General features: G+C 35.8%; 2 protein-coding genes across 2 annotated transcripts; both read left to right on the top strand.

Annotated features, from left to right (window-relative positions):
* The first annotated feature begins 1,398 nt into the window (after nt 1-1,398).
* Nucleotides 1,399-5,544, top strand: LOC141829455 (zinc finger BED domain-containing protein RICESLEEPER 2-like). The gene is made up of 5 exons (XM_074716925.1): nt 1,399-1,600; nt 1,677-1,893; nt 3,004-3,226; nt 3,639-4,495; nt 4,584-5,544. Exons 3-5 carry the CDS (start codon nt 3,025-3,027, stop codon nt 5,469-5,471), a joined length of 1,947 nt encoding a protein of 648 aa, XP_074573026.1. The 5' UTR covers nt 1,399-1,600; nt 1,677-1,893; nt 3,004-3,024; the 3' UTR covers nt 5,472-5,544.
* A 1,681-nt stretch (nt 5,545-7,225) lies between these two features.
* On the top strand, nt 7,226-9,183 carry LOC141829854 (ATP synthase subunit O, mitochondrial-like). Its single transcript, XM_074717341.1, has 3 exons — nt 7,226-7,408; nt 7,626-7,676; nt 8,932-9,183. Exons 1-3 carry the CDS (start codon nt 7,289-7,291, stop codon nt 9,181-9,183), a joined length of 423 nt encoding a protein of 140 aa, XP_074573442.1. The 5' UTR covers nt 7,226-7,288.
* Nucleotides 9,184-12,512: the final 3,329 nt, after the last annotated feature.

Genomic DNA, 12,512 nt, shown 5'->3' with positions numbered 1-12,512 from the left:
GCTTCTATCATACTTTTTTAGATTTGCTTCTAGCTTCTGATTTTTATAAGATAAGTATACAACAAACAAGCAAACAACCTAAGCCTTACTGTAGTCTATCCAACCTACTAGATTTACTTAAGTCTTACCTTGTAGGTCTAACCTACTAGACTTACCTGAAGGTTACTCTCTCAAGATTTTCTTTTGTCAAACATCTAATCACCCTTGACCTGTTTAGACTTGCCCTTGCCTAACTTTCAGTTAGGACTAGTCACTTAGTAGATTTTTCACCTGTCAAACATCCGGTCCCCCTTAATTTGCTTGGACTTCTTACTCAGCATCCAATCCTCTGACCCTCAGAACTTTACTTTCGATGTCCGATCGTCGCTGACCCATCAACCTACTAGACGTCCGGTCCACTGACCCGTCTAGACTTCCCGCCTGATATCCTTAATCTGCCAAGACTTTTTACCTAGTCTCACTGACTAGGACTTCTTTCCTAACCTCCAATTAAGACTTCCCTTGTTAATCATCTAGTCAACTTTGACCTGATTAGATTTTACTCACATTCAAACATTAGGTCTTGTTTAAATCAACCCTTGGTCAAACTAATCAGACCTAAGTATATTGTCAAACATTGAAATCCTAAAGACAGATTGCACAAACAATCTCCTCATTTTTTATATTTGATAATTTTTTAAGTTAAATTATAGATCAAAGGATTTTTAACACTACGAGAGATTACTGAATTATTTAACTTAAGTTTCCCTTCTACTCCTTTGTCAATCATCAAATAAAATATTACACCAATAATTTAGGGGCTTTCTATTGTTATAACTTAGTCTAATCATTTTTGAAAGACAATAGTAGATTTTAAAATTTTATAAAATAATTTTATACGTTCTTAGAACTCTTTATTAATCACAAAATAAAACCTAGAACTGAATCAAGAAAACCTAAAACTAGAGGCAAAGAAGGTTAATTAGGGGAGGAAATCGGCGAAGAACGTCAATTAGGGGAAGAAAACCGGGATAGAAAGCGAGGTGCATGCTTAGTTTATTATTTATTTTATCTGGTCGGTGAAAGGTTTTTATTCAATAAAAAATATTTTATACTCAACTTTTATTTTATTATTAAAAGTGTTTAATTTTTTCGTGATCCAGTTTTTTTTTAATATTAAAATGACATTTTATCTTTTCTTAAAATACCTTTGTATTAATATAATTTTGACTAAAATTTCTAAAATTAAAGCACAATTATTTATATTGCACGTGAGTTAGCCGAACCCATCAAGCCGACGCCGTTAGAAGCTAACGGCGGCGTGAACGAAGCTACACGCTGCCTTTCCAAGCGTCGCCTTCTGACTCCCCCGTTTTTTCTCACAGCGAAAAGCAATCCTCTCGGCTCAGGCCCGGCTTCGATCGGCTCCCCCACTTCGGCGCGCTCGCTCCTCCTCTCCGCCGTCTCCGTCCTCGCCGACGGCGAATTGAGCGTGGCTGGGGTTCTCGATCCCGCGCCTCGATGCCCTGATGCTTGATCCCAAAAGGATCATTGCCTGATGCTTCTTCGTGCGGATCGGGGTTCCAATTCGAGTTTCGCGCCTTTTGGCGATGATTTTGAGGTAAAAATTTGATCTTATCATTTCGTCCGTCGAGTAGTGCCCGTGTAACACCGCACTGATTGATGTTGCTTCATAGAACCCGGTGGAACGTTGTCGCCAGTTACGGAGAAGCAGCAAAGTTCGTGGGAGCTTTTGATTTCATGATTTGGGCAGAAGCTTTCCATCGCTTAAGCAAAGGCCAGATCCGATTGCTCAAGATGAAGCAGCTTGCTCGAAGTGCTCTCTCCGACAATTTAATGGCACATGCTGTTCGATAATTGTACTCGCATGAGAGCTTAGAATTTTAGTGGAAGGTACTTTCTCCACTATCTTGGTGCTTTTCGGCTACTTAAAAGTTTGATAGCTTAAAAGTAGGCAAACCAGTTTGAAAAGAGCAGTCAATGTAGACCAACTCACCAAAAAGCCCAAATGATAGTAGATTAACAGCAGCTAGCTTAGCTAAATTCTGTTTGATACGCTTTGTTTGATGCATGCATCTAATAGTGTGCTCTTATTAGAAAACACCATGAACAGTAGTATGTTGAATATGAGTCTGAGTGGATTTTCTTCCCCATTTTTGCTTCTTTTGATCATCTGTGTAGAAAATTTTAGAACCGAATGTGTTACATCTAGATGTATGCTCGAGGCAAGTAAGCATGCCCCAATACTTCATGTAAGGCTGTAAGGCTGCATAAGATTTCGAGCTACGTGCATTCTAAGCCCATAGGGACTCGGATGAAATCGAATTATGTTTTTAACAATTAAGACAAGTTTCCGTATATGTTGTAGTACTGTTGTCTGTACCTCTTCTGACACAAGCATGATATGTAACCTAAAGCATGCCTCTTTGCAAAGATGTTAAGAGAATATGATCCAATGTTAGCAAAGTGTGCTTTTGAAGTAGAGAAAAAAAGTATAATCTGGCATTTTGGTTAGACTGAATAGAAACTAACATAAATGGGTTTAGAGCAAGTTTCAACTAATCATTCATCTCATTAACTAGGTAATGACTGAGTCACCATATCATGAGTACCTTTACTAGTTGTGAATCTTAATTGATATTTCTTCTCTGTCTCATAAAATGTAGCCCAAATGAACCCATTTTTGTTGGCACTTCTCATGGACTCAGCTTTACCTTAAGGTGGTGTTTAGCAATCCTCTCATTCATGCTATTTGGTTTTTCCTTAGATGGCACAACTGGCAGTTTTTAGGACTGAAGGAATAGCATCGGAAAAAACTTCGTAGTGAATGGTACAAAGATATCTAAAGCTTAAGCTTTCCTGTATTCTATGTGGAATTTACATAATGATCTTACATTCTTATTCAGAATCATCCACAAAACTGATGAGTTCTCTACTTAGTGAAAAATTTACCTTTTTCACTTCAAATACTCAAATAATAAACTTTTAAGTTCTTCTTTACAGAGGTGGAATCAAAGACATCAAATGGACATGATGTGTGTTCCATCAATAGCAACTGCAGATGCTACATTGAACTTGTCAGAGAAAGGAAATGATTGTCCACCATTGAAACTGAGAAAAAAGTCTATGACTTCATTCTATCTAAAATTTTTTGAAACAGCTCCAGATGAAAAGAGTCGCAGATGTAAATTTTGCAAACAAAGTTACTCTATAACCACTGCTACAGGTGAATTTGAATATTCTCTACTGTTTCAGTATTCTGTGATATTAGTATGTGTTTTTCTTTGATCACAAGAGTAACTAGACTATTATTCTTCTCGCTTTGTGTTAGAAAACCATTTTTTTTCTTCTTACAGAAAGTATGCTTTATAACAAGTACTATTTCATCTACAAGCCTTAGGAGAAGTGATATGAATGCAACAATTATTGTTTACTTAGAGTACCTATTGTTGGCCAGTGTTGCTAATAGTTATTAACTTGGTTGGTCACTTTGTCTTGGTTCTGTGAGATGTGCCGTAAGTGGAAATCATGGCATCAAGGTAGGAGGTGACAGTTATCTCACCCCGTCACACTGCTTGATGTCGATCTGATTTCACATTTCCCTTCCTTTTTGCTGACTGTTTTTCTGTTGAATGAAGGAAATCTTAGTAGGCATCTCAGTCATCGTCATCCAGGCTATGATCAGCTTGTTGATGGTGTCCAGCAAGTCCAGCAAGCTGTTCTTACACCAAAAAAGCCTCAGCCTCGATCGAAACCTTCAATTGATCTTGATCGCTTGAACTGGTTGCTGCTCAGATGGCTCATTGGAGCCTCTGTTCCTCTTACTTCTAATGCGGTGCTTTTGAATTCCTTTAGGTTTCTAAATCCATCTGTAGAGATTTGGCCTAAAGAAAAGATGCAAGCAGTAGCTCTTGAGGTTTTCAGAAGTATGCGGGAAGATGTCCGGGCATCATTGCAAAATATAAACTCAAAGGTTTCAATTACTCTGGATTTTTGGACTTCCTTTGAGCAAATATTTTATATGTCAGTTACGTGTCACTGGTTAGATGAGAACTGGTCCTTGCACAAGATTCTTCTTGATGTCTGTCGTATCCCTTATCCGCGTACTGGATCTGATATCTTAACTGCCATGATGAAGGTACTTACGACCTTTAACATTGATAGAAAGATTCTCTGTTGCACAAATGACGACAGTCAACAGGCTATTCATGCATGCCATGCCCTAAAGGAGGACCTAGATACTCATAATTTGCCTTTCTTTTACATTCCTTGTGCTGCACGAACCCTGAACTCAATAATAGAAGACGGTCTGAGAACTCCAAAACCTATCATATCTAAGATTCGAGAATTTGTCCTCGAGTTGAATTCTTATCCTGATATGGCCGAGGATTTTAAACAATTTCTCACACTTCACAATGAAGGTTCATGGAAGTTCCCCCTTGATTCCTCAACAAGCTGGAGTGGTGACTATGCTATGCTTGACATCGTTAGGAAGGTAGTGTTTTCATGGCTATCACCTTCATCATGGATTTCATATCTTTTTAAGCTTGAGTTCTGATCTTTGTCTGTAATTCATCATGTAGGCTCCTACTGCGATGGATAGCACTATCAAAAAGCATGAAGAAACTTTGAGTAGCCGAAATCTGTTACTGAGCACAACCGAGAAATCTGCAGTCAACATTTTACATTTGTATCTGGAACCACTCTATAAGATAACAACTAGCCTGTCCACAAGTAAAGTTCCTACAGTTGGTCTGGTTCTTTTCTTCATGGACCATGTCTTCGAGTTAATTAGCTCTTGCCGGAATTCTTGTCGCCAAGAGTGGCTGAAAAGTGTAGCCGACGATATGGCTAAGAGAGCAAGAAGCTTTTGCACCCGGGCCTATAACAATTTTACCTTCACAGCTGCAATTCTTGATCCAAGAATAAAGAAGGAGCTCATACCTGAGAACCTTAACTTGGAGAAGAATTTGGAGGAAGCAAGAAGCTACTTCATGAGAAACTACTCCGGCAGCCAATTCCCTGCTATGACTAACGGGTTTGGCACCCAAGAGACTACAGATGGAAGCAACATTGTTTCCTTTGCTGAAGAGATTGCAAGAAAGAGACGTCGTCGTTCAACCATGAGTCATGCTGCTGATGAACTATCCCAATTCTTATCTGAACCTCCCCTGCCAATCGCGACCGATGTCCTTGATTGGTGGAAGGCAAACAGGATGCGCTACCCTCGTCTCTCGGCCATGGCCCGGGATTTTTTAGCTGTCCAGGGGACCTCAGTAGAGCCTGAGGAGTTGTTCACCAGCAAAGGTGAGGATGCACACAAGAGGCAGCTCTGTTTGCCTTACACCAGCATGCAACCCTTCATCTGCATCAGCTCATGGTTGCAAAGTGGATACAAGTTCAAGTTTCAGACAACAGAGATCAATCTTGAGAAGCTGCTTGAATCCACTGCTTCAGTAGATATTACTTAACTTTATCTGTCTATTTGATATTGGATAATGTATAACCATGATAAAATCAGATAAAATTTATTTAAATATAAATGATAATAGTATACAGTAGAAGATTGAGTTTAAATGTAGGAGGATCTATATAGTTATCTTATTTAGATACATATTTAGGTTGTTGTTGTTGTTGTTGATTGTTGTTATATTATTTTTGTATATTTTGAGTTAATATGATTGAGAGCGAGTAAAAATTCGATTAAACTGATGAGTACAGTATGGAGGTAAGGTGAGGCACAACAATTATAAACTACCAAGAAAACTAACTTTCACTCATAAAACTCAATGGAATTCTAAATTTAATCACTAATTTATGGGTTTAACCCATTGATATAACCTCTAATTTAATCTTTTATGTAAAAATATATATCCCTTCTCAATGACAGTTAAGGGCAATATACGGGCAAAGATGGAGGACTCATGAATGTAAGGTTGGTCGATAAGTACAAATTATTTAGGGGATAGTGTTGTCAAATGAGTTAATCTATAGTAGGGTGGATCAATCCGTTAAAAACTTTATCATATAACGGGTTAATCCATAGCGGGATAGATCAAACTGACCAGCCATTATCTTGGGAGGTTTTAGATTTTACAAGAGATTTTTTTCTCAACCCGTGGGTCAATCCAAGTTCATTGAATTTTCTACTTTAGTTTTAAATTTTGAAAGATTTTTTTTATCTCAACCTACAGGGTAAACCCAAACTTAGTGGGCCAACCTTACATGGGTTGCGGACTTAGGTGGATCGGCCCACTTAGATCCATTTTAAAATAGATTGATAAAATTTCAATCTAATATGCTTAAATTGAGAGGCGGATCAATCCGACGGACCTAATCCAAATTGACGATTCTATTTGAGGCATAGATAGAGGGAGAAAGAAAGCTTGCATATCAATGTAAAAGGTGAAAAATAATTTATAGACTAAAGAAGCAAGCAAAGGGTGAGTAAAAATTAAATTAAATTGAATTAATCGATTAAATTGATTGAATTTAAAAGTTTGATTTAGTTATTTCATAATTTTAATTTTTTAAATATTAATTATTTTAAATAATTTAATTTGATTTTATTTTAAAAATTTTAATTTAATTAAATTGAATAAATTGATATTGAGATTAATTTTCAAAATCAACACTGATAGTGGACGCTGACTCATAATCACAATTAAAAATAATAAATTTTAAAGAGTAAAAATTAAAAGAACCTCTTGAAAATATCAAAATAGGCATCCAATATTTTTTTAAAAAAATCAAAATAATACTATATGTGTATCAATTTTATTTAAAATTCCTATAATGTAGGTTAATATGATCAAAATTATTATTATTTTAATATTAAATAGACATCTTTCTTTCCTAATCAGCTATAAATCTAATATATATATATATATTATTTATTTATTTAAATTTTCTTTTAATATGTAATTTTTTAATGACACTCAAAAGTGTTCATATATGTATGATATATTTTATATATATATAAAGTTGCCAAATGGGGATCCACTTTAATGCATTTTGTTGGTTTTAATTTTTATTTTAATAGATGATAATAAAAAGGAGCGGATAATGTTATAATAATAATAATAAGGAGGGGCGACATGAATTTGGCTACCCTGGAGGTAATTGATATTTTCGAAAAATATCGGGGGTGAAGGGAAATTTCGATCGAGTAGGTTTTGATAATCAATAAATTGTGGGAAAACCGTCGCCTCCGAGTAAACGAGGAGGAGCGCGAGAGGTAGAACCCTAGGCCGACGTCTTCCCGCAATCGTGGGCCGGAGATCGTGCGATGGCTCTATCGGGGCGCCTCAGATCTGCCTTCCCTCTCTTAACCAAGGCCCTTTCCACCGAATCATCGGTCCTCTGTGCTCGATCGGCCGCCGAGGGGTCCCTGGGGAGCCTTGGCACGGTAAGATTTCACAACCCGATCTTTGCAATTCTACCTTTTTTCCACTTTTATTTTGTTGAGGGCAGCCTTATCCTATTCTCTCACGTTGCATTTGGTTTCGATTCGCAAAGATTAGTATATGTTTTCTTTTTTTAGTTTAGTTAAGGTCTTATATCTATCTCTGCAACTTCTGATGTTTGTATGCTTTGATTTTTAAAGATTGAGATCTTTTCTGCAGGGGCTGAGGACCTTTGCGACCCAGACACGACCAACTGAAGCAAAGGTCAAGGTAAATGTCATAATGAGATGTAATTTCCATTATGTTTTTGTTATGTTATTGCTGCCTTTTGGTTTAATCGTGAAAAAACATAGGCGCAGGGTGGTAGTGGAACTTGTTGGATTTGATGCATTGCTATTATTCAACTCTATGAATTTAGGAAGAAATAGCACAAAGTGAACTTTTTTAGTGGTTTGCCATCATGTAATCTGATAATGTATGTGCTACTGTGTGTTCAATTCATCAATTTGTTTTTTAGATTTCTACACTATTGTAGATCTTCTTGAGGGCCATATTCCATATCTGTGATTCACTTGAGTATGGACTCTCATGGAGGATTTCAAAAGATTCATGCATGGGAATGAGAAACTCCTGACAGTTTTTTTCTCTTGTTCTTCTGGTTTTCTCATTTTTATTTCCAGCATTTAGTTAGTGTTTCCTTTCTTGTTGGTAATAGGAGACTTGACCTGTGCCTCTTGCCTTATAGCTATGTGGCTTATACTTTCTACAGATAAGATTTAGATGCATCACATCATGATGTATATTGGCATATAATTTCAAATATGTGGAATGTGCTTTTATCTGTGCAAGCTAGTCCTTTATTTTGCCACTGTAGCTGGAATTGTATCTTCTGTATGACATCTTAGTCATGAATAGACTTTAACCATATCATAGTTTATTGATTGGACTCAAACCATATCATAGTTAACAAATGGTACAGATTAATTTGTGAACTGTATGAACCTAGAATCCCCTGATGTTCCTTTCAACAGGGCTTTTATGTTTTGAATCATCACAAAATAGAACATACATTTACATCCTTTGGAGTGAGAATAGTAAACATGCATGTAAGGCATTTTGTATACGTATGGTTATTCATAATGCAGATACATGCACAATTGTGGAAATTAAATTAAGTAATAAATGTGCATGAGGTGGAAGGAAAGTAAACTGCCTTCTGAGAAGAAAGGTGAAAGTTTCTAGTGGATTATTGAGAAGAACATCGTGGGTTTTCATTCCACCCTATTCTTCATAGAGCTAATGTTCTTACAATGTAGGTTTCTTCTGGACTTAAAAAATGGAAACTCTTTATTATTAGAGATTAGTCAAAGTGGGAGTGAAAATAGTGCATATGCTAAATAAGGAATTCCCAATGGGTGTTGCTAAACAATTTTTTTGTCTTGCAAATAATTGTAATTGATTTCCTATCTTATGTTAGTTCATTAAATTTTCTTGTTTTTATTCATTTTATCATGATTGAATACAGGTGCCCTTGAAACTATTTGGAGGTTCTGGAAATTATGCAACTGCTCTTTTCATTGCTGCAACTAAAGCAAATGCATTGGATAAGGTCGAAGCTGAGATTCTTGATGTGGTAGAGGCTTCCAAGAAGAGTCCTCGGTTTTCAAAGTTCATCAAAGACACAAGGAGGGTTTCCGAAGTTGCGTTCAATCAAATTCATTCAGATCAAATCAAACTGGGTTTTGATAGGAGTTTTTCTGGTAGTTTTGATCCTTGATCAGGCTTTGTGTGACGGCAAGGAGGAGATTGATGATTGAAGGGAAGATCTGAGATCGGTTATTTGATTTCTGCATTTTTGTTTATGTTCTTGTTTTGTAATTCTATTTCCGATTTGTGTTCTGATCAAAACTCATGAATTTGTGTTACTGGTTAATGCTTTAGTTTTTAGTTGGATTCTAATTTCTTTAAAGTTTCTTTAGCTTCAATTACTCAACATTTCTCAAACTGAATTTCATTGAATCTTAAATTCTGAAAGTGAAACTTTACCTATTACTATTCTGTATCAGCCTTGTATCAGGGTTTGGTTGTGAATCAGCTTGTGGTTGGCAAGTTTAAGTAGTTAGAATAATTGTAGTTCATTGCATTTAATTTGTGTAATTGAGTTTATGTCCTACAATTGTTAGTGAGTTCATGAGATTGCATTTTCCATTTAGCTAAATTTTCTACACTGTTTGTTCTTTGCTTGCATGGATCATGAAGTTATGTTTCATTAGTTTAAAGTGTTTAGTGAGTTCTATTTCTTGGTTTAAAGTGTTCAGGTTGCAATTGCTTGTTAGACTTTATATTGATTCATGATTTTATTTTTAATTGTTGCTTAGGTTTATTTCTTTTATTACTACATTGTTTCTTGTTTTTTTGATTTCATGTTTCTTTTCATTTACGTTGATAAACACCAAAACCCCGTTTATATTTGAAAAACCCCCAAATAACGACATTTTAACTTGATTCATATAATTTTCTACTAGTTCTTGGAAAATACGACTCGTGGCCCCTATATTATATTTGTTTTGTGAACTAAGGGTTTTCGATTATAAATTCTAATTTGAGGCTCATTCGTGACACTAGTTGTGGGTTGTATCATCAACCTCGTCCAGAAAATATTCCAGAACAAGCGCAGAATTCGGCGATCCAAAATTAAGAAGGTCGTTAACAAAGCAAGACAGTCGTCCACCAGAAAAGCTAAAATGAAGTGTTACGGATGCGGAAGGAAAGGACACTTCATCGCAAACTGCCTAAATCAACGTAAGGATCGGCAGGCGAAACGGAAAGCGCTAAAGGCGACTTGGGACGAGTCATCTTCCAAAGACTCAGACGAGGAACTGACAACCAGCTTCCTCGCTCTACCGGCCCAGGACGAACCGAACCAAACCGACTACGACTCGGACAGCGAAAGCCACAGATCCATATCCGGTTCAGAAGGCCCGAAACCTAATATAAGTAACGAACAGTTATTTTCAATAATTATTAGTTTAAGTAAAAAATTAGCTAAGGCCGATGCCTTGGTTGAATCGCTCCAAGAGGAGTTAGTACTCCTCAAGGAGAAACTCAACCCTGAGCCACCAACTCAGAATGAATCGGTTGAGGATTCGACTCGAGTTCAACTCGAGGAAGAAAATGCTCAACTGAAGATTCAAGTCGGCGAGCTCAGAAGATCGCTTGAAAAATTCACCTCCGGGTCTAAATATCTGGATATGATACTTGGATCGCAGAATGCTGGATACAATCGATCGGGCATCGGGTATGCGGCTAAGAATAAGTCATTCATTGCACTCACACGTAGAAACCGACCTAGAGTCCAAGCGTGAGTTCCTAAGTCAAGACTGGTTAACCCAGTCAGACCGAACCAATATTTGATTCCCAAGGATCAGGTTCACTTGATTCGACCAATCAAGGGGCACGATCCCGGGGGAACCAAATCTCATTGTTTGATCACATGCTTAACCTAGATTTATTTTTTCTACAATAGAAAATTAGGTTAGACTAAGGACGAACTATTTGATTAATACTTACCAACCTAGTACCAGGGTGGGGCGAGATGATAGTACGTCAGGGAAGTTAGGTTAAGTGATCAAGAAGGGTAAGGAGTACCTGAATTGATTCACTTAGTCAAACCAAACTGACCGAAGCTACCTCGCCACATCTTAGACTAGTTAGACCAAAGTTTATCAACAAGTTGGTTAAATACATAATTTCTTAAATTGATTTTGTCTTAGAAAGTGGTCATTGCTCCGATAACCAAGAAGGCCTTTGTGCCTTGCCATGGCCTGGAAATCAATTTTTGAAATGTGTATTTAATCAATTGACGGTTAAACCTGAATCTAAATTAAGGTTAATCAAATATAGATACCTTTCACAATAAACCAAGATAAAATTAAAAAATCATCTCACACAAACCCTTAGGATTACTGCTTGATCATTTAGACTGGGTGAGATGAATTAGGTAATAATGTTTTAATAACCAATCCAACAAACGAAAATAATTCTACCTAACTTAATTAACATTTCTAAACATAAATTATTTTCAAATCAATTAACTTAAATTATTTCAAAATTAATTAACTTAAATTATTTCAAAATTAATAAACTTAACTTCTTTCAAAATTAATTAACTTATTTTCAAAATTAACTAACTTAAATTATTTTCAAAATTAATTAACTTATTTTCAAAATTAACTAACTTAAATTATTTTCAAAATTATTTTCAAAATTAACTAACTTAAATTATTTTAAACTCAATCCTTAATTAATAATTAATTTTTTAATCCAAGATCCATAAAATCCAACTAAGTGTTTCATTATGTAGGAACACAAGAAATTGGACAGTAGAATGTTGGACAACGGTTGCGCTAGACATATAACTAGAGATCAATCAAAATTCACCAAACTCAAGTTTAAAAACTTAGGATCCGTTGCCTTCGAAAACAACAGAAAATTAAAGATAATTGGCTTAAATAATATAGAATTAGATTTAAATTTTATAATTAAGAAAGTATTATTGATTAAAAAATTTGAATTTAATTTACTTAGCATAAATTAGCTGTGTGACTTAGGTTACACAGTTAGATTCACTAAATCAAAATATTTAATTGAAAACATAGAAAACTCAGGAGTAAAATTAACTGGAATTAGAAAAGATAATATTGACCTACCAATATCCTCAAATAAGTGTTTGTTAACACAGCAAGAGGAAACTAGGTTGTGGCACAGAAGATTGGGTCACACACATATTAGACTTATTTCAAAAATAAGTCACAATGGACTAGTAAAAGGACTACCAACCTTAATAAACTTAGAAAACGAAATTTGTAATGCTTGCCAACAAAAAAAAAAAACTAAAACTACACATAAGGCAACTAGTCAAGCTCAATCTAATTCAATTTTTGAATTATTACACTTAGACCTCTTCGACTTTCGTGGGGCTAAGTCACTAAGCGAAAACCAATACTGCTTAGTTATTATCGATGATTATTCAAGATATACGTGGGTGAAATTCTTAAAAACTAAAGATGAAATTGTTGGTACAGGGAGCACCAACAGATCGAACCT

Source organism: Curcuma longa, chromosome 5 (genome assembly GCF_044706935.1).
Source record: "Curcuma longa cultivar G26 ecotype Majalengka, Jawa Barat chromosome 5, ITB_CL_G26_1.1, whole genome shotgun sequence".
In the NCBI taxonomy this organism is placed as follows: domain Eukaryota; kingdom Viridiplantae; phylum Streptophyta; class Magnoliopsida; order Zingiberales; family Zingiberaceae; genus Curcuma; species Curcuma longa.
Note: the sequence above shows the minus strand (reverse complement) of the source record. Positions and strands in the feature narration are given on the sequence as shown.